The sequence below is a fragment of the Nuphar pumila genome, chromosome 4 (genome assembly GCF_984573655.1).
Source record: "Nuphar pumila chromosome 4, dmNupPumi1.hap1.1, whole genome shotgun sequence".
NCBI classification, from domain to species: Eukaryota; Viridiplantae; Streptophyta; class Magnoliopsida; order Nymphaeales; family Nymphaeaceae; genus Nuphar; species Nuphar pumila.
This window is the reverse complement of record NC_143252.1, coordinates 137,708,285-137,730,002: the sequence shown is the minus strand read 5'-3', so window position 1 is coordinate 137,730,002 and position 21,718 is coordinate 137,708,285. Positions and strand designations below refer to the sequence as shown.

General features: G+C 38.4%; 1 protein-coding gene across 3 annotated transcripts in view; it reads left to right on the top strand.

Annotated features, from left to right (window-relative positions):
* Nucleotides 1–21,718, top strand: part of LOC149841234 (putative LRR receptor-like serine/threonine-protein kinase At1g67720) — an 84,369-nt gene extending 62,651 nt beyond the window's left edge. For all 3 annotated transcript variants that reach the window (XM_090003706.1, XM_090003708.1, XM_090003707.1), the window contains exons 12-16: nt 18,456–18,582; nt 18,656–18,724; nt 18,835–19,021; nt 20,754–20,889; nt 20,973–21,718. In XM_090003706.1, coding sequence (XP_089859832.1) covers nt 18,456–18,582; nt 18,656–18,724; nt 18,835–19,021; nt 20,754–20,889; nt 20,973–21,308 — 855 coding nt within the window. In that variant the 3' untranslated portion in view covers nt 21,309–21,718. The remainder of the gene's footprint in view (nt 1–18,455; nt 18,583–18,655; nt 18,725–18,834; nt 19,022–20,753; nt 20,890–20,972) is intronic.

The window sequence follows — 21,718 nt, the reverse complement described above, 5'->3', positions numbered from 1 at the left end:
TGACATACATGATTGAACTCACCCCTTTGTCATCTTTTTCTTCTCTCGGGCTAAATTCTAGTGGAACTGAAGTGGTTCCATCCAGGTGACCTAAGAGGCCTTGACTCCTTATGAAAGGAATAATCTGCCTCTTCCAGATCAAGAAATTTGAGGTATTCAACTTCTCAGAAACAAGTTGGTTGAGAAAACTTGAGGAAAGATTCGATTGAGGATGATAGGGATCCATAGAAAATAAGAATCAACAGACAAAAAATCAACCTTCTCCCAACACTCTTTTTTTTTTGCTTTCAGAGAATCGTAGTCTGTTGAAATCAGAAAATGAAGAAACTTTGGTCCTTTCTGTGCACCAAAAGAGGCTTGCGTGAAAAAAAAAATAATCACACGTTAAGAAACCCCTCCTTTGATTGTTTCAGCTAAGGGAAATCAAGAATGATAAGGTGCAGCAGAGCACAGGGAATCAAAGGGAAGCACTATAACATCCGAATATGCAGAGATATTTTGGAAAAGACAGAATGAAAAGAGAATCAAACGATTAATAGGAAAAATTTAATATCTTACGTGAATCAGTTCACGAATTCACGTGAAGAGACGTTAACCCACGATCTGGGAGAAGACCGATGCTTCACGTGAACCAGTTCACCTGAAATGTAGTCAATCTACGATCTGGATTCACGTGGATAGAGGACCCGTGAATCACAGATTCACAAAAATGTAACTCACGTGAGGTGTGAGTACACAGGAAGATTCAGAAAGGGGGAAAGAAAAGAGGCGAAGGGGAAAGAAGAACAGAAAGAGAATGAGAAGGGAAAAACCTCAAATTTTTTATCGTGGTCACGAGCCAGAGTTCCTTTTTGCCTCTAGAAGGATCTACGCTCTGATACCATGATAGAATTTCATCTGCACCTGCATTAAGAGAGAAAACAGAGAAAGAGAGGGAGAGAGAGAGAGAGACGAGAAGAGAAAACCAAAAGAGGCCTCTGCGGCTGTCACGATTTCTGAATATCAGAAATCGTGACCTAATGCATTGTATAAAGCACTTAAGTGTACATGGGTCGGGTCAGGTCTAATATAATATCCGAACCCAACCCCAAAAAAAAAGAAATACATTTAAGTTTTACAATGAACTCGGGTCTGGTATAGGATCCAGACCCGAACCCGAAACAATATACACTTTTTCAACACGAACCACAACAGGATATTTTACATTGATCAGATTGCGGGGAGGTTTAACAAAATAAGCTCAAAAGGCAGGGAAAACAATCTCAAAATAAGGAAACTTTCTTGCCACTGGGATAATCAATGAGAGACTTCAAGCATCCATTGCCGCAAAAGAATCAAAATTTCTCCCAAAAAAATGACTGCTTTTTTTATAACAAGCCTACAGAATTTTGTTCAGGAGCTATTTCACAGGACTACAATGCTCAAACAGTGGTTTCATATTTTGCATAGAAGAGTGTAACCAACCTACAGCCAATAGTCATTCATATTACTCACCGCAGTCGCTATAGGCCACTAGTCGGTATACAAAAATACCTCCCCTCACTCCAAGTTACCAAATGCAGCAAGTTTTTTCACATTAAACAAACAAGGCAGTTGGATACCACTGACCTTAATGGGAAGCTCTGAGCAACAATAATGCAACTAACCATATTGGTTTGCAGTAGTATCATGGACTGTCTTATTTGAACATGAAGGCAAGCACAAGCTTGTTGAGGATGCAATTCAATCATAACAAGATGACCATCAGGATCCAGTTTGTTCTTCAACTTTAATTTCACTCATCTCTGGCCCTTGTTTTTGTGTTGATGGCAAATCTACCAGCATATGAGCAGGGGCAAAGTACATATGGAGCGACATCGTACAAATAATAATACCCAGAAATAGTTGCATAAAGCAAAACATGGAACATAACTAAGTTAGTAACATGTAAGCAAGAAGAAAAACCTAATATCGTAAAAAAGAAGATACTTGACCACCAAACTGTCACCAGGAACGTTCCCTGTTAAGGTAGGTATCCTTCCTTTTACATCCTCTTTTCCTTTTTTCAGTTTTGCATTTGCTGTTGGTGTTTTACTTCTTTGCCGGTCGGTGGAGAGAAGAGATGGAGAGGGGAGAGAACGTACCTAAACATCCTCATCGTCGGTCGGTGGAGGTCGTCGGACGTCGGTGAAAGTCGCCGGTCTGTGGCCAAATCTTGAGAGAGAGAGAGGGAGGAGGAGACTCGAATGAAGCTTGAAAAAGAAACCCTAAAGCCCTCTTTTGTGTTTTGTTTTTCACGAGTTTTTCAAAATATCCATTTTGCCCTTGTTAAAAAAACTTTCTTTTAATTTTTTGGTATTTTTTTTTAAACAAGGGGCAAACTTGTCCATCAAGTAAATCGTACCCCTTTAAAGGGGTACGCTCTTCTTGGTATAAATGCACGCTTCCTCGTATGTTTCGGAAGCGCCGTGTTTCACGCTTCCGAAGTGCGTATCAGGGAAGCGCACTTCCCCTAAGGCATAGGCGCTTTCGGTAACTTTGGTCAAGAGTGCCCAAAAAATTTGTATCCTACGAATCTTTTTCACCAAAACATCAAGCATATATTGCCCTATTGCACTCCTATATAGAACCTTCAAGCTATAATACAACAAAGAAACATTCAGAATGGGTCGAAGCTACGATAGCTGAGTTAAATGCCTTGGAAATGGCAAATACGTGGACTATTCAAAATATTCCACCTGAGAAAAAGCCCATAGGATGTCGATGGGTATATAAAGTTAAAATTAAGAGTGATGGCACTCTTGAACGCTTTAAAGATCGGCTAGTCGTCAAAGGCTAGTCGTCAAAGGCTATTATCAAGAATATGAAATAGATTACGAATAAACGTTTGCAACAGTTACTAAAATGACGACCGTAAGAACTCTAATAGCCCTTGCCTTCATAAAAAAATGACATATCTTTCAAATGGATGTCAAGAATGCATTTCTCAATGGAAGACTAACCGAAGAAGTTTTATATAGAACCACCTCACGGCATAGAAGTTCCTCAAGGAAAAGCTCTTCGGTTACATAAAGCCTTATATGGTCTTAAGCAAACCCCTAAGGCTTGGTATGATAAATTTAGCAAGGTTATGCTTGATTTTAACTTTTAATTTTGTCTTACTAATACAGTTTTGTTTATTAAGAAATCTAATGCAGGGATAATCATTCTTCTTCTTTATGTGGGCGACATGATCATCACAGGAAGTGATAAACAAAGAGTTCACAATATCAAAAAAAATCTCAAAACCAACTTTGAAATGAGTGATTTAGGTTTTTTAAAAAATTTCCTTGGTATTGAAGTAACTTATTCTTCTAGAGGTTACTTACTAACTCAATCTAAATTTGCTCTTGATATTATTGACAGGTCATGAATCACAGATGTCAAACATCTTGATACTCTTGATATTGTGAATATCAAAATGAAAATTGACGATGGGGAACCCCTTGAGAACCCAACACCTTATAGACAACTTGTTGGGACATTGTCTTACTTCTCTATCACAAGACCTGATATTGCACATGTCGTTCACACAACAAGTCAATTCCAGCATGCTCACACTTCTGTTCATATGTGAGTTGTGTTACGCATTATTAGATATATTAAAACTTCCATTTTTAGAGGATTGTTTTTGTCTGCTTCTTCCTCATTAGAATTAACTGCTTATACTGATGCAGATTGGGGAGGTGATCCAAATGATTGACACTCAACTACTGGGCTTTGTGTGTTTTTAAGAGAATCATTGATTTTCTAGGGATATAAGAAGCAACAAAAAGTCTCTCTTTCGTCAACTGAAGTCGAGTACATAGTCATTGTTACAACCATCATGAAAGTAGTCTGGTTGAGGCGACAGTTTCAAGATATGGGTGTTAAGAGCACAAAAGCATCACGGCTATGCTGTGACAATAAAAGTTTCATTTATATTGCCAACAATCGAATATTTCACGAACGGATCAAGCATATCAAAATAGACTGCCACTATGTACGTGAAGAATTTCTACATGGCATCATTGAGCTTCCATATGTCTCTTCAAAATATCAACTGACAGACTTCTTTACCAAACCTCTTTCTGCTCGGTTCCATTTTCTGTTAGACAAACTTTCGGTTGTTCAACCATAAGTTTAAAGGAGAGTATTAAAAATTGTAATCTCATAGACAATCTCATATGTAAATACCCCATCATATGTAATATTCTATTTTAATCTTCTATTTTTTAGTTTAGTTACAATAGGATAGCTAGTTACAATAGGTTAGTTTTATCCTTTTTCTTTTAGGACTGATTTAAGCTTATGTTTTTTGACCAAGTCAAAAAGCAAAAGCATGTTAGACATTTCTAGACATATGCTTTTTGACTTGGTCAAAAAGCATAGTCAAAAGAAAGAGTCGTTGGACCCTCCAACGGCTCTATTAGAGCCGTTGGAGAGTCCAACGACTCTCTCTAAGCTCCTCTCTAACTTGTATAAATATGGGGCAATACCCCATGTATTTGTATGCTTTTTTGGTGTGGATTTTCCCCACTTGAATAAGATATTTTTCTTTTGGTGTATATACTCTTTTGAGTATTTTTTGTGAGTATATTGAGTGAACTATTGTGTTCATTAAGAGATCTTTTTGTGAGCTTGCTTTTGGAGTTCCGTTTGAAGCTCTGTTTTCTTACAGTATAAATAAGGGACCTTGTTCCCTCTTATTTGCATGGCTCTTTAGAGCATTTTATCAATAAATTATATTATTTTTTATGTTCTTTTGTGCTCTCTTGTGCTATTGTGCCTAGACACCTTGTGACTTTATGTATCTTGCCCATTAGCGACTTGTTATTGCGTGTTTAGGGATACCACTTGTGATCCCTCATTTCATTACAATTATATATATATATATGTGTGTGTGTGTGTGTGTGTGTGTGTGTGTGTGTTGGACATATTTATCTTTTTATTTTTGTATTAGGGCATTTTTCATCTTTTTTTCTTCATTTTTCTGTAGTCACATGTAACTATTTTTAGGGGACCTTTTTCATTCTTAATGCTATTTTTTGTATTTCTAGGGTTCCTTCCAATTTTGCATTAATCCTTGGATGAAAATTCACCTGGAAGTATTGCACTTCTTACATTGATTGCCTGCTATCAGCAGGGATAGGCATTATGGTACTGTTAAAATGTATCTAATATATATATATATATATATATATATATATATATATATATATATATATATATATAATATTCAGTATATTACAAAATACCCGATAGGGGTAGTTTTGTAATTTCACAATAGTTGTTTTAGAAAACAACTATTTTCAGTTTTCATTTAAATGTATTTTTCTCTTTTTATTTTTTCCTTTTATTTTTTGTATTTTTTAAATAACAAAAAGGGGCTCCAACATAGAGTCGTTGGAGCCCCCAATGGTCACAAATGTGACCGTTGGGGGCTCCCAACGACTCCATGGGAGCCCCCTTTTTGGTTCCCCTTTTGAGGCATTTTGCCTCCTCCTCTCTCCTCTTCCTTTTGTATAAATAGGGGTGATCCCCTTGTATATTTTTCATTCTTGAGAGCTTCTCTCTCTTTTCAATAAGAGGCTTTGTATATTGTTGCCTTCTTAAAGGCTTGTGCTTGTATTGTCCCTTCGTGGACTTGTGATATTGTCTCTTTTTCATTGTTGTATGTGCTTGTATGCACTCTTTATATTTTCGCAATATCTCATTACATGGTATCAGAGCCACTCGATTCTTGAAGGAAAGGTGTGGTTCGTGTTTTTTCATATCTAATAGATATCTTCTCACTTCTTGGCAACATCATGGAGACAAAAATTGACCTTTCTTTCAAGCTCAATGGAAAGAATTATATGATGTGGGCATCGGCAATGGAAAATAATCTCAAAGGAAAGAAGCTTTGGGGTTTTGTCATGGGTTCCGTTCCGGAACCTAAGCTTATGCTCACGAAGATTGAAGAAGGTCAAGAAAAGGCTCTTGAAGGAGATGCTCGCCTCAAGGCCATTGAAAGTCATCAAAAGGAAGTGGAAGATTGGGAAAGCAATCACGCAAAAATCCTTGCGTGGTTTATGAATAATGTGGAGCTTAAGGTATGTGCTAATATAGCTAAATTCCGTAGAGCCAATGAGGCTTGGTCCTTTATGAAGGGTATGTATACCCAAAAGGATCTTGCAAGAGCATACTTCTTGCAAGAAAAGATTAGAACCACCAAGCAAGGTGATTCTAGCATTCAAGACTATTATAGTGCTTTAAACCCACTATGGGATGAATTGGCTCTCTTGGAGCCAAAATGGGTTTCTATGGAAGACATTGATTTAAGGCAAAAACAAATGGAACAAGAGCGATTGTTTCAATTTCTTTTTGGGCTACGTCCCGAATTTGAGCAAGTGAGATCTTCACTTCTCCATAGATCTATTTTTTCTCCTATTGAGGATGCTATTGCCGAAATCACTCAAGAGGAGACAAGGCTTGGCATGAGTAAGCATGTTGATGAAGTCCTTGCCGTATCCAAACCGGGTAATAATGTTAGAACCTATAAGCCTCCTCATTTTGGGAAACAAGGAAACTACAATGGAGGAAGAAAAATGATTGTTTGTCATTATTGCAATGAGCCGGGTCACATTAGACCCGCTTGTCCTAAGCTTATTGGAACCTTCAAGCCTAAAGTGGCTTCTCTTGAGGAAACCACCACCAAAGAAGATGAAGGCAAGAACAATGACATCAAAGAAACTCTTGGACAAATATCTATGGCTCTCCAACAAATGCTAAAAGTTTCTTCCTCCACATCGGGTTCGGCTATTGCTTCATCATCTTCACCCGGTACGTATTCTTGGATCCTTGACTTCGGAGCTTCTTTTCATATGACCCCTCATGAAAATGCACTTGTTGATGTTTGCACCAATTCAAAGGACTCTTGTGTCTCTACGGCCGATGGAACTTTTTTAAAAATTTCAAGTATTGGTTCTTTTAAAGATTCACAAAATTTTTGTGTTCCAAAAGTAAGAGTTGTTCCTAAACTAAATTTAAACCTATTTTCGGTTTCTCAAATTGCCGACCATGGATGTGAAATATCTTTCTCATCTAATGGTTGCTTTGTGTAGGATCTCCGGTCCGGGAAGCGGATTGGGCAAGGCCATAGAAAGGGAGACCTATATTATATGGACCATCTTGATCTCCCTACAAACTTTTTTTGTTCTTATGTCCAAGAAAAAAACATGGCAACTTGGCATAAAAGACTTAGTCATCCAAGTTATTCCAAAATGTATCTCTTTCCTTTTGGAAACAAATTTTGTAAGGAAAAAGAAATTAATTGCAAAGATTGCATTTTTGAAAAAAATGAAGTCTATTCCATTTCCAACTAAAACTTTTCTTTCATCAAGGCCTTTTGAATTGGTGCATTCGGATGTTTGGGGGCCTTCTCCGGTTATGTCTAAAGGGGGTTATTCATATTATGTCACGTTTATTGATGATTTTACTCGGTATGTTTGGATTTATTTCCTTAGTCATAAATCGGAAGTATTTAGTTTCTTTAAAGATTTTCATAAAAAGGTTCAAAATCAATTTCAAAGTAACATATCTATTTTAAGATCCGATTCCGGTGGCGAATACTTATCTCACGAATTCCAAAACTATTTAACCAAAAATGGCATTTGCCATCAAAAGTCATGTCCTAGGACTCCCCAACAAAATGGCCTAGCGGAAAGGAAACATAGGCACATTATTGAAACCGCTAGAACATTACTTATTTCTAAGAATATTCCAAAGAAGTTTTGGGCCGAAGCCGTCTTAACCTCAATCTATCTAATCAATAGAATGCCCTCTTCTAAGTTAAAAAAATGCTTCTCCATATGAAAAACTCTTTAAATTTTCACCCGATTTCAATCGTCTTTGTATTTTTGGTTGCAAATGTTTTGTCCTATCACACAAAAGGGATAAGTTATCTCCAAAAGCAATTGAATGTGTATTTCTAGGATATGGTGAAAATAAAAAAGGGTATAGATGTTATGATTTTAAGAATGATAAATTATATATTTCAAAAGATGTAACATTTCTAGAAGAAGAAAACGGTTTTGATAAACTAGAAGAAACAAATGAAATTGACTATATATTCTTATATGATCTTATTGATGACATACAAGAAGATTTTCTTGAAAACATTGATGATTCTCGTGAGGTATCCCCTCTTGACATAACACCCTCAAATGATAGTGATTCTAATATAAATGTTCATGATAGCGATACCAATATAAATGTTTACTCAAGAAGAAATCAAGAAAATCCTATTAGTGCCCTCGAAAAATACTCTCAAATTTCTGAATCCACTGAGGAACCACAAGTTAGGCATTCTTCTAGAATATCAATACCTCCAAATAGGTTTGTATCCTATGATTCCTTAACTCCCAACTATCGGGCATGTTTAATAACCTTACACTCTTATTTTGAACCGGCACACTATAATCAAGCTAAATCTATACCTCATTGGGTTGAAGCAATGCAAGTTGAACTTAATGTGCTAAAAAAGGCCAATACTTGGGAAATAGTTAATCTACCCTCACACAAAAAACCTATTGGTTGTCGCTGGGTCTTCAAAGTTAAAACTAAAAGCGATGGCTCTTTAGAACGATATAAAGCTAGATTAGTTGCTAAGGGATACTCCTAAGAATATGACATTGATTACGAAGAAACATTCACTCCTGTAGCTCGAATGACCAGTGTTAGGACTTTAATAGCTGTTGCATCAACCAAAAAATGGCCTATTTATCAACTTGATGTAAAAAATGCTTTTTTAAATGGAAGTTTAAGTGAAGAAGTTTATATGGATCCACCACCCGGAATAAATCTTAAGCAAGGTCAAACTCTTCGGCTTTTAAAGGCATTATATGGCCTTAAACAAGCTCCTAAGGCTTGGTATGATCGTTTCAGTGATATCATGATAAAGTTAGGATTTCACTCTTGTTATACTGACACTGCTCTTTTTGTTAAACATGCAGGTTCTAGTATCGTAATTTTGTTGCTTTATGTTGATGATATGATTATCACTGGGAATGATCAAAATAGTATTATTAATGTTAAAAATTTGTTAAAAAATAATTTTGATATGTCTGACTTAGGTTTTCTCAGATATTTTCTTGGAATTGAAGTTGCATATTCTCCTAGAGGATATATTTTGTCACAGATGAAGCTTCCTGCAGATATATGTTCTAAGTCTGGGATTTCCGATGATAAGAAAGTAGAGACTCCCGAGGTTATTAATGCCAAATTGCGGTTGGAGGATGGGGTTCTTCTGGAAGATCCTACACCTTACAGACAACTCATTGGGTCTCTTACCTATTTAACCATCACCAGACTAGATATCACTCATGCGGTTCACTCTGTTAGCCAATTTCAGCATGCTCCTACAACTGTGCATATGAGTGCTGTTCTCCGAATCATCCGCTACATTCGGAATACCATCAATAAAGGGCTATTTCTATCCTTCTCTTCTTCCTTGAATCTTCTTGCTTATACTGATACAGATTGGAGAGGTAATCCCAATGATCGAGTCTCAACTACTGGTTTTTGTGTTTTTCTAGGAGACTCTTTGATTGCCTGGCGATGCAAGAAGCAGCAGAAAGTTTCACTATCATCCACTGAAGCTGAGTACCGGGCTATGGCAACCACGACAATGGAACTTGTATGGCTTCGCAGTTTGCTTAAAGACATGGGAGTTGATATCACCGAAGCCTCAAAGCTTTGTTGCGACAACAAGAGTGCCATCTATATTGCGAGCAATCATACTTTTCATGAGCGTACAAAACATATCGAAATGGATTGCCACTATGTCCGTGACGAATTCTTGCGAGGAACTATTTCTCTTCCGTATGTCACTTCAGAATATCAGTTGGCGGACTTCTTCACTAAAGCTCTTCCGGCTCCTCGCTTCATGTTTCTTCTTGGCAAACTTTCCGTCATCTCCCCGTAAAGTTTGAGGGGGGGTGTTAAAATGTATCTAATATATATATATATATATTCTGTATATTACAAAATACCCGATAGGGGTAGTTTTGTAATTTCACAATAGTTGTTTTAGAAAACAACTATTTTCAGTTTTCATTTAAATGTATTTTTCTCTTTTTATTTTTTCCTTTTATTTTTTGTATTTTTTAAATAACAAAAAGGGGCTCCAACATAGAGTCGTTGGAGCCCCCAACGGTCACAAATGTGACCGTTGGGGGCTCCCAACGACTCCATGGAAGCCCCCTTTTTGGCTCCCCTTTTGAGGCATTTTGCCTCCTCCTCTCTCCTCTTCCTTTTGTATAAATAGGGGTGATCCCCTTGTATATTTTTCATTCTTGAGAGCTTCTCTCTTTTCAATAAGAGGCTTTGTATATTGTTGCCTTCTTAAAGGCTTGCGCTTGTATTGTCCCTTCGTGGACTTGTGATATTGTCTCTTTTTCATTGTTGTATGTGTCTTTATATTTCCGCAATATCTCATTACAGGTACATGGTCATATATTCTGCATAAGTAATTGCTTTTATTATTTTCGTGTTTTTAAAGCTACAATCACATTGAAGTTCCTATTTGCATTCATGGAAAATGGATCTGCATATAAGTTGTCCTGCTGCAGCTAGTCTACATCTTGTGGTGTCTAGGTAAGTACCTGCAAGAAGTTAAAGGAAAAGAGAAAGTTGAAGAGGAGATATGGAGGAGAAGCTGATGAGAGAGGGAATAGGGCTCTACCAAAAATGTCAACCCCCGTAGACTTTATCTACTACATGTTTCAATTACATAAGAATATGATAAAGTTTCCCTTACTACACATACAATGGACAGACATAGAAACAGTCTGGTCAGCGCATAGTCAACCTGGTCAGCTGCAAAAAAGACAGAAATGACCTTTGCTTCTTAAAATTAGTAGTTAAAGAAATCTTCTGAGAATTATGAGTAACAATCAAATGTTATCTTTGAACATCTACAAGGAAATTCCTAATCCAAACGGATGCTTTAGTGCAAAAGCTAAGAATCCGTTACTCTTTTGGATGATGTGATTAGTGACAAGATTCAAATATTCTGTCACAAAATCTCTTAATAGGTTTTGAAATTTTTTTCCATGAAGGACGGGGAAACCACCCTCGGAATCAGAAACCTAGTCGCACTGGCCAAGCCTGCCATACTTATGGTCTCTGTCCCGACGGTGTAAACCCGTGGCACATCCCTTGCCCCCAAAGAGTAGTCAAGCTTCTGCTGAGCAATAGCTTATCCCTTTCCCTCATTAATGCAAGGTGCTGATGCTCATGGGGGATTGGAACCCTGACCACCCATCTAGTGGCCGAGGCCCATTCCACTGCACCAACCCACTTGGGATGGGTTTGAGATTATTAATGAAAGAATCCAGCATGCTATCTCCCATGTAGAGAATCACTAGGTTTCATAATCATGTCTTCTTCCTCTCTTTTATTATATTAGAATTCTCTAGAACGATGAACAAGAAACTGCAGGGAAGAAAGACAATGGGGCTACAACTGCTTTTTCCAATTAGAAAAATCGTGATCTCTTCCTTTAGTTTTTAAAACAAAACCTAATACATGGTACCTTACAAGTAACTCTAATAGGTTACAAGTATTTACAAGTATGCCCCAATATTGACTGGACATGTTACAAGTAGTTTGGATCCGGATCTGGATCCAAACTTAAATACAAATACAAATACACGATATCTGCCCTGTCTAACAATCCCCCTCAAGTTGTGCATGATTTTGAATCATGGACAACTTGCTCTTTAGGAACCAAAAACGACACTTTGTGAGTCCCTTAGTGAACAAATCTGCCACTTGGTCTTTTGTTCTAACATAATGAGGCTTTATCTCTTTCTCTTCAATCTTTTGTCTGATAAAATGCTGATTAATCTCAATGTGTTTGGTCTTGCTGTGATGAATAGGATTAAGAGATATTTGAATAGCACTTTGGTTGTCACAAAGAAGAAAGCAACTAGCAATTGGTTGCTTTAATTCTGTTAACAAATATCTAGTCCATGTTACTTCTGCCGTAGCAGCAACCATCGCCCTGTATTCGGCTTTTGTGCTAGATCTAGCCACTGCCTTCTGTTTTTTACTACTCCAGGAAACAAGATTGGCACCAATGAAAACCCCATATCCTGAAACTGACTTTCGATCATCAGGATCTCTGGCCCAGTCTGCATCTGAATAAGCAATGATGTCATGAGCATTATTCATGGATTTGCTTTTGGTATACAAAAGTCCATCTCCAACAATACTCTTCAAGTACTGTCGTATCCTTTTTACTGCATCCATGTGCCCCGTCCTTGGCTCATGCATGAATTGAGAAACTTGATTGACTGAATGTGTGATATCGGGCCTGGTAAAAGTGAGATATTGAAGCATTCCCACTAGACTCCGATATTTGGTAGGATCATGATACAAGTTTCTGTCTCGCACACTTAGTTTCTGGTTAATTACACTAGGAGTAGCAAGAGGCTTGCAATCTTTCATCCCACCCTTTTCTAACAGATCCAAAGTGTATTTATGTGGAGTCAAAGTAAGTTTATTTTCTTGATTATCCACCTCTACTCCAAGAAAGTACCGAAGATTTCCAAGGTCTTTCATTTTGAACCTTTGACTTAGAAAATCCTTAGTTTCTTGAACATGGTTCTCACTGTTTCCTGTAATAATTATATCATCAGCATGTATCAACAAAAAGGTAGTAAACTCCTTACCTTGAAGAATAAAGAGAGAATGATCCAATTGTGATCGATAAAAACCATGTCTTTGAATTTCTAGGGAGAAGCTCTCAAACCAAGATCGAGACGCTTGTTTCAGTCCACAGAGTGCTGGATTTAGTCTACATACATACTCCTTTGAATCTCCTTTTGTATATCATGTCGGTTGTTCCATGTATACTTCTTCATTCAAATTCCCATGAAGGAAAGCATTCTTCACTATACGGATTGTGCCCATTTTCACAACTGGACTAAAAGTTTCATCATAGTCCTGCCCAAACTCTTGGGTGAATCCCTTTGCTACGAGACGAGCTTTGTATTGTTCAACACTCCTATCCGGTTTGTATTTGATTTTGTAGACCCATTGTGACCCAACAACATTTTTATCTGAGGGTCGAGGAACAACTGTCCATGTTTGACACTGGTACAAGGCTCTTCATTCATGGCTTGAATCCATTTTTTGGAGTTAATGGCTTGATGAAAATGTCTAGGCTCAGTCTCTTTCTCAATCTGTGATAAAAATAACTGAAAGTCCATGGTAAAATTCTCATAACTGACCCATCTTTCAATGGGATGCCGAGCTCTTTCAGATCGCCTGATTGGAAGTGCTATTGTATTAGATACTGGAGAAGTAATGTCATTGGATGAATAAAGCGTAGGAGCTTCTTGTTCAATACCATCCAGAGTCAAGAGTGAGTCCCTTTCTCTTCTCCTATAAACTTGTCCAACAAACTTGTTAATCTCTGGAGGATGTTCTATTTCAAGTTCCTGTATGCCACTGTTTCCATATTGAGAGGATATTTCTTGATTACAGGAGGAAGAACACTCATTGTTTGTTTCAGGAAAAAGCTCTGCATTGAGCCATGAATCATAAAATAGCGCACTCATATTGGTTGCAGAAACATGTTCTCCATCTCCAAAATCAGTTTCATCAAAAACTACATTCCTAGATATCTTGATTCGTCTGCTATCAAGATCATAACACTTGTACCCTTTGTGATGATCTGCATATCCGACAAATTTGCACTTTGATGCCTTAGCTTGAAACTTGTTTCGCAGAGAAGAGTCAATATGAACATAACACATGCAACAAAAAAATTTTAGTTCATCATAATCAGGATGTTTTCTAAACAGGACGAAATAAAGAGATTTATTTTCTAAGAGCTTCATGGGCAGGCGATTAATAATGTAAACAACAGAGTGAAAGGCCTCTGTCTAGAGTCCTATGGGAGTACGACTTCCGTGCATCATGCTCATAGCGCTCTCCACAATATGACGGTGTTTTCGTTCTGCAACTCCATTCTGTTGGGGCGTATGCGGACAAAATACTCTACGATTTATCCCACTATCTTGGAGATAATTGATAAAATCCCTAGAGGAGTATTCCCCCCCACCATCACATTGAAAATGTAAAATATTACAAGAAAAATGAGTTTTGACAAATGCGTGAAAGCAACGAAAAATAGAGAAAACTTTCGATTTATTCTTCATGAAATATATCCAAGTGAAATGGGAGAAATTATCGATGAAGATAACATAATATTTGCTGCCAGAGTTAGAGGGATTAGGGGTTGGTCCCCACACATCAGAACAGACGATTTCAAAAGGCCTTGAAGCTCTCTCATTTATTGAATGGAAAGGAAGAATATGACTCTTACATATTTGATAACTTGAACACATTTTATTAACTGAACTAGGAATCAAACTAGATTCAGGAATAAGACCATCAGATACTAATTGCTCAACAAAGACTTGACCACAATGACCAAGACGCAAATGCCAAAAATCAGGCTTATTACATTTATTCGAAGATTGCAAACTGAACACATGAACATTCTTTGACGACATAGACTGAGGAGAGGATTTCAAGGTAGGTCGAACACAAGTAGAAGGATCCTTCTGGAAGACATACATATTTCCCCGGCGTTCCCCTCTAACGAATGTCTCCTTCGTTTGTAGATCCTTGACATAAACAAAAGACAGAGTAAATTCAACGGAAGAATTTGTATGATCAACAAGCTTAGAAACGGAAACAATATTTTTCGTAATATCTGGGGCATGAAGAACATTAGAAAGATGAATTGGAGACTTAGGCAAGGGAATAGAAACATTTCCAATGTGTGTGATGGGACAGTGTGACCCATCTCCAGTGACTATGCTACTTTTTCCAAAATAGGGAGTTAAAGTAGAGAATTTACCCGCATTACCTGTGACATGAGTAGCTGCCCCAGAATCAATATATACCATACTCCTTTATCATCGCGTTTCAGATCAAGTTCGGACAACGTTGCCAAGAGAAGCTCTTTCACATCTCCACCAAACTTTGAAGAATTATCCTTGCGTCTTGACGAGCTCTCACCCTTTTGAAACTTTCCTTTGTTCTGCGGATTGTGCCAACAGTTGCCTTTTATGTGGCCTCGCTTGTTGCAAATATAACATGTGGGTACATTTTTCATATTATAAAGAGGTGAAGCATTCGGGGTAGGCAATAGCCCGCGCCCCCTGGAGTACCTCGTTCTCGTCCTCCGCCGCCACCAAAATTATTATCACTACGTCCCTGACTAAAGGAAACACCAGTAGCAAGAACCTGTCCACCAGTTTCATGTGACATCCCCTTCAGAGTCATCTCTTATTGAAGTAATTTTGCTTGCAAGTCCTCAAATGATGGTCGATCAGGTAGGCATAGCAATGAAGTTGAGAGAATATGAAATTCCGGTCCCAATCTATTCAAGGTTTGCCTGACCTTGTCTTTATCTGCCACTTCATACCCTACAACGACAAGTTGGTCACTGATAGTCTTGTCCTTGTTCAAGTACTCCATGACAAACATGAAGCCCTTAGTCAAAAGTTAAAATTCACGCTGAAGAAAAGAAATTCTAGCCTCTGATATCTGAGAGTACGTCTTCACTAGTCTGTCCCACAATTCTTTTGCTGAGCATTCGTCTGGAATCCCCACCAATACTTCTTGAGAGATAGTAGAGATAATAAAAGCAACTGCAACCTGATCACGCTTCATCCAAATCTCGTACTGGGGATTTGGAATTTGTTGTATAGAATCAACCTCATTTCCATCCTTAGTTCCTTGTTTAATAAATTCTGGAGGGGCTGGGATTGATCCAGTGAGATGTCCAGAGAGACCTTGACTTTTAATAAAGGGAAGAATTTGTCTTTTCCAGATTAGGAAATTCGAATTGGTAAGTTTTTCAGAAATGAGTTGACCAAGAAAATTAGATGAGAGAAATGACTGAGAAGGAGAATCCATGAATAAAATTTTTGGCGTGTGCAATCAGTACAAAAAAAAAGTTTATGGGTGTAAGGATTGCAGGTCACGATGCAATAGAATAAGACTCGTCTCCTATGTCACACGGACTCGGCTCCAAGGTCGCCGCACCCGCGTCGACACGCACCGACACGGGTGCGGACACGGGTGCGGCTCGGACTCGGTCAACCCGACCCTGGGTGTGGTCAACGCACCCAGGGTCATTTTGGTCCATTTTTTGGATTTTTTTTTTTTTGAATTTTTTTTTTTAAATTTTCTGGGCTACAACTGTAAGGAAAAAAAACCCATCACAACTAAAAAACCTGTACACTTTCAAGTTTTAAGTACAGAATGGGCACAACTCAAGTTTTTGTGGTTTTTTCCTCTACGAAGAAAGTGAATTATTACAGTGTATGAAGAAAGTGCCCAAAAGTGAATTATTCCTGTATGAAGAAAGTGTACAAAATGCCTTCACAACTCATCACCTGTCCCCTAATGGGCACAACTTTGACCGAGTCTTATATATATATATATATTTTTTATTTTTTTTTAATATATATATAGCCGAGTCCCCGTGTCCAAAATTTTTGAAATTGCGCCGCACCCGTGTCGCACCCGCACCCGCACCCGCACCCGCACCCATGTGACATAGCTCGTCTCTTTTTTTTTTTTACAGGAGAAAGCTCGAGTACTTAACGTGAATGAGAAATCACAGGTCTGGTGTACAGATGTAATTTGATTTCAATATTTTTTTATATGATTGCACACAGCAGTAACGAATGCAAGTAAGCAGCAGCATAAATTGAGTATTAGGGAAGAAAAGCAAATCTAAACTCGATATGGAATCGTGAAACTGAAAAAAAAAGATTTTCGTGAAACTGTTTTGACGCAAACCCAAATCAGTTTCAGGAAACAAAGGAATCGCGAAACAGGTTTGTAGTGAACAAACTCGATATGGAATCGTGAAACTGAAAAAAGATTTTCGTGAAACTGATTTGACACAAACCCAAATCAGTTTCAGGAAACAAAGGGATCGTGGATCGTGAAACAGGTTTGTCCCAGTCCCAACTGGTTTGAGGGAGATAATGGTTACAGTGAAACTGGTTTGAAAACAGACCCAATCCAGTTTCAGAGAAATGAAGATTAGGGAATAAAATTAACGCAAATCAGAAGGGAGTAATCTGGAGAAAGAAATAGCAGATGGGGAATAAAAGGGGATATTTGGAAAGGGAAAGACGCAGAACAATGAATAGGTAGAAAAGAAATAAAGAGGGGAGTAAGATCTCTTAGAGACGTACCTGTTGGGAAAACCTTCAGTCCTCGGATCAGAGCCGCTCTGATACCATATTAGAATTCTCTAGAACGATGAACAAGAAACTATAGGGAAGAAAGACAATGGGGCTGCAATTGCTCACGTTTTTCCAATCAGAAAAATCGTGATCTCTTCCTTTAGTTTTTAAAACAAAACCTAATACATGGTACTTTAGAAGTAACTCTAATAGGTTACAAGTATTTACAAGTATGCCCCAATATTGGCTGGACATGTTACAAGTAGTTTGGATCCAGATCTGGATCCAAACTTAAATACAAATACAAATGCAAATGCACGATATCTGCCCTGTCCTATGTCACACGGATTCGTCTAGGGAGGCGCCGCACCCGAGTCGACACGCCCCGACACGGCCCGGACTCGGTCAACGCCGAGTCGGACTCGGTCAACGCGTCGAGGCCGAGTCCGTCCTTTTTTGGACTCGGTCAACATTGTCTGAGTCCAAAAACTGTCCATTTTTAGGGTAAAAAACAAAAAAAAAGATCTTTTTATATATTTTTTTAAAATATATATATAGCATGAGTCTCAAACATAAGCCCCAGAAAAAAAAAATTCCGTCGGGGGGAGCCCCCGACTCTCCTTTCTGCAAGGGCAAAAGTACAATTTGCAAAGTTTATAAAAACACTCATACTGGTGCCAAACTTTAGAAGACAATATCCACATATATGCACATAGGATATATATAGTTGAGTCCCCGTGTCCAAAATTTTTAAAATTGCGCCGCACCCATGTTGCACCCGCACCCGCACCCATGTGACATAGGCCCTGTCTAACATATCCTTCACACTTTCATGGATGCTTCACAAGCTGCCACCTTATTGTTAGGAAGTTCACCGACATAAAAGCTATACATAAGTGGTATTCGTATGTATCTGTCTCTGGTTAGATGCTACTGAAAATGTAATTCACTCTGAAAATTTTTAAAACACACTGCATGATTTCAGCAGAAGTGTAAACATATTCTCAATTAAATGTTGGACTCAAATTGTGCAATTCAAATCCTAATAAAAATTTCTACTATAGAAGAGCTATGAGAAATTTAAGCAGGACCCTCTTGTCAAAACTTGTGATCAACATAAACTGGTAAGCTTTCTTATCTTTGGTTCAGAATGTTATTCAAAGATGATATTCTTCTGTTTTCATACAGGTCTCCCTGCTCTCAAGAATCCATCATAGAAATCTTGTTGCATTTCTTGGATATTGTCAAGAGGAAGGGAAGAGCATCCTTGTTTATGAGTATATGCACAATGGAACCTTAAAGGAGCATCTATATGGTAAGTGATCCCTGTTCCTGGAACTGTAGGATTTCTGTGTGACTTCAATGCATTGATTATTACAGTTTTACAGGACCCTTAACCCGGGAGAAAGTTATTAGTTGGATCAAGCGCCTTGAGATAGCTGAAGATGCTGCCAAAGGTTAAAATGGTTTATATTTTATTCCCTTTGTTTTTCCATGTGTTGGACTTAACTTTCACCATTACTTAGAAGGGCTTGACTTGATTACCTTTAGGACTACCTGTTTTCAGGCATAGAATACCTTCATACAGGATGCGTCCCTACCATAATTCATAGGGATTTGAAAAGCAGCAATATACTTCTTGACAAGCACATGAGAGCTAAGGTCTCAGATTTTGGGCTATCAAAAATTGCAGTGGATGGATCTACACATGTCTCAAGCATTGTACGAGGGACTGTTGGCTACTTGGACCCTGAGTAAGTATTTTCTCTCTCAAATACAGTGCTATCATGAAATACACCATTATTGACGTACCTAGCATTAGGAAATACTCATGTATCTACCACTTATTGGTATTTGAATTGAGACAGTTGTCATAGGTAACTTGAAAGGGAATGGCTATACTTCTGCTTCCAACCTTCATGTAATTATGTTGAAATCTCATTTAAGTGCTTTAGCAAATTTGATTTCGTGTCACCATATTTAGAATTTGTGTGTTTGCTCATGCTTGCGGTGCATGTGTGTCTTGGGGGATGTGGTATTGATGTGGAGTTTAGGGTATCAAAATGTAAGTCAAGGCATATGGGTTGTGTACATCACAAACTGTCTCTTGTGCAGAATTCTAGAGCATCCTTTTGTGACGTGCATAAATTAGGGCTCACGGATCACCAGATTCCCAAGACTTCGGGCCTGTTTAAATGCCCTGGGCCTCATTTGCTGAGGTGGGATCTGGTGTGGGCCCCATGCTTGACCTGCCAGCAAATGAGGGATCTCAGATCCTCTGATCTAAGTTCCCTAAAAGGGCCAAAATACGTGTACAGCTAGGGGTTTCAACGGATCAGATCTGGTTCGGACCCAGGTGGGTCTGAACCCAGATCTGACTTTGAGGTGTTGGTACCAGGTGCTGACCAGGGTCTGATAAGACCCACATAAGAAAAACTATACTCGGGTCCTATAAGGATTACATGAACCAGACCCAGACCATACCCGGTAAAATAATAATTTTTATCTCTTTTACATTGAAAAAGACAGGTATGAAATTTCACAAACCTCACCTGGCTCCATATATTAATCAGACCCTTAGGTCTGACCTGAATTCTAATTGAATCTCCTTCTTTGCCTATAGGGTTTGGTTTGGTTTGGTTTGTGTCTAGGTCAAACTGGCGCATTGACACCTGGGGGGCGGGGTTTTGGTTGGGTGGGTCGAGGCCACAGATACATGGTTGTGAGATCCTCGGATTTCACAATCATCTGATCTCATAGTTCCTTGGTTCTAAGATCCGAGGATGTCAAACTTACCCTTAGGGTGGTCATCATAGATTCATGCAATTGTTTTGTGCTCACTATCAAGCTAAGTTTGCTTAAACTTGGGATGTATGAGTTGCATCTAGTTCATGAGGGTCATCAAATTTCTAACAAATAGAAAACATTGGTATAATCAACAGGGGCTCCGCTTGTCTGGTAGGAGCAGTTAGTGCACGTCACCTTGTCCTGGGAGGAGCAGTTAGTGCACATCACCTTGTCCTGGGACATTGCAAGTTCAAATCCCAATAGTATGGTTGTACAACTGATGAGGGTCTGCCTAACCCTAGCTTGCATATCTAAAAAGAAAAAATAGGTATAGAGATCCACTGCCCAGGGCAGTAGTTCACAAATCTCCACAAAAGGACACCCAATTTCTCTGGGAAAGAATTGGTTATGGTAATCTACCTCTAAATCGGTGGCTTATACATTAAGAACATAAAAGGCTTTGTTTTATCATTGTGGTGGAAGTAGCAACATAATGGTGCTTTCAATAGAAGGTATCACCAAGACCTTTTTGGTATGAGTGGGTCAAAGGTGGTAAATGTTCCTGTAGTTATGCAACAATAGTAGTCCAATCATGTACTTGTTCTTGCATGTGCTTCTGTGTAACTGTTGATCATTTCGGATTTGGTAAGCCACTTTGAATTGTTCTATTCTGCTGTGTGCTTCTTCCACTTCTGGCAGGTATTACATCTCTCAGCAGTTGACAGAGAAAAGTGACGTGTATAGCTTTGGTGTCATTCTGTTGGAGCTGATTTCAGGCCAAGAAGCTATATCTAATGAAAACTTTGGTGTCAACTGTCGGAATATAGTTCAGTGGGTGAGTGTGTAACATTCTTCTCTGTTCAGAGGTCTTAGAATAGTAGCCTAAGCAGTTATGTATATTATATGCATTTGCTACAGGCAAAGTTGCATATTGAAAGTGGAGACATACAGCAAATAATTGATCCGTCACTCCATGGTGAATTTGATATACAGTCAGTGTGGAAGATTGCTGAAAAAGCAATGATGTGTGTGCAGCCCCATGGGAGGCTCAGACCAACAATATCCGAAGTACTTAAGGAGATCGAAGAGGCAATTTCTATTGAGAGGGGATCAGGTTCGGGGGGAGAGGATGACTTTGATGTGCTATCTAGAAATTCCAGGCATTCTTCAATCAATGTGAATCGACATGAGTTAGCAGTGTCTGACCCATATGTTCTATTTGATGAATCAGCTGTCCTGCCAAGTGCCAGATAGTTGACTTGCCTACAAGTGCTTTGTATGAAATTTTGAGCTCAGATTGCGTCATGATATTTTAGAGGTTGAGAAGAACATTTGTATCTCTGTTGGATGTAAAAAGTGTTTTGAGGAACTGCAAATGCCAGTCTACAGATGAAGATTGGGAGATGTCAAGTGTTTGAAGTCTTGATACAATCCTTGTTTTTTTTTTGCCATGTTAAATCTCGGTTGAATCTCATTTTGTTCCATTTTCCTTTGTTTTTCCCTTTTCCATTCTTTTCCCCCTTGCTTGGGTGTTATCTTGAGGGAAACTTTTCAGAACTCCATGGTTTCTCTCATCTATATTTCATCTGATCTAAGGACAGAACACTATACTTATTGCATGTACTAAGTTTTGGCTAAACTACTTAAAATATCCCTTGCGGCAA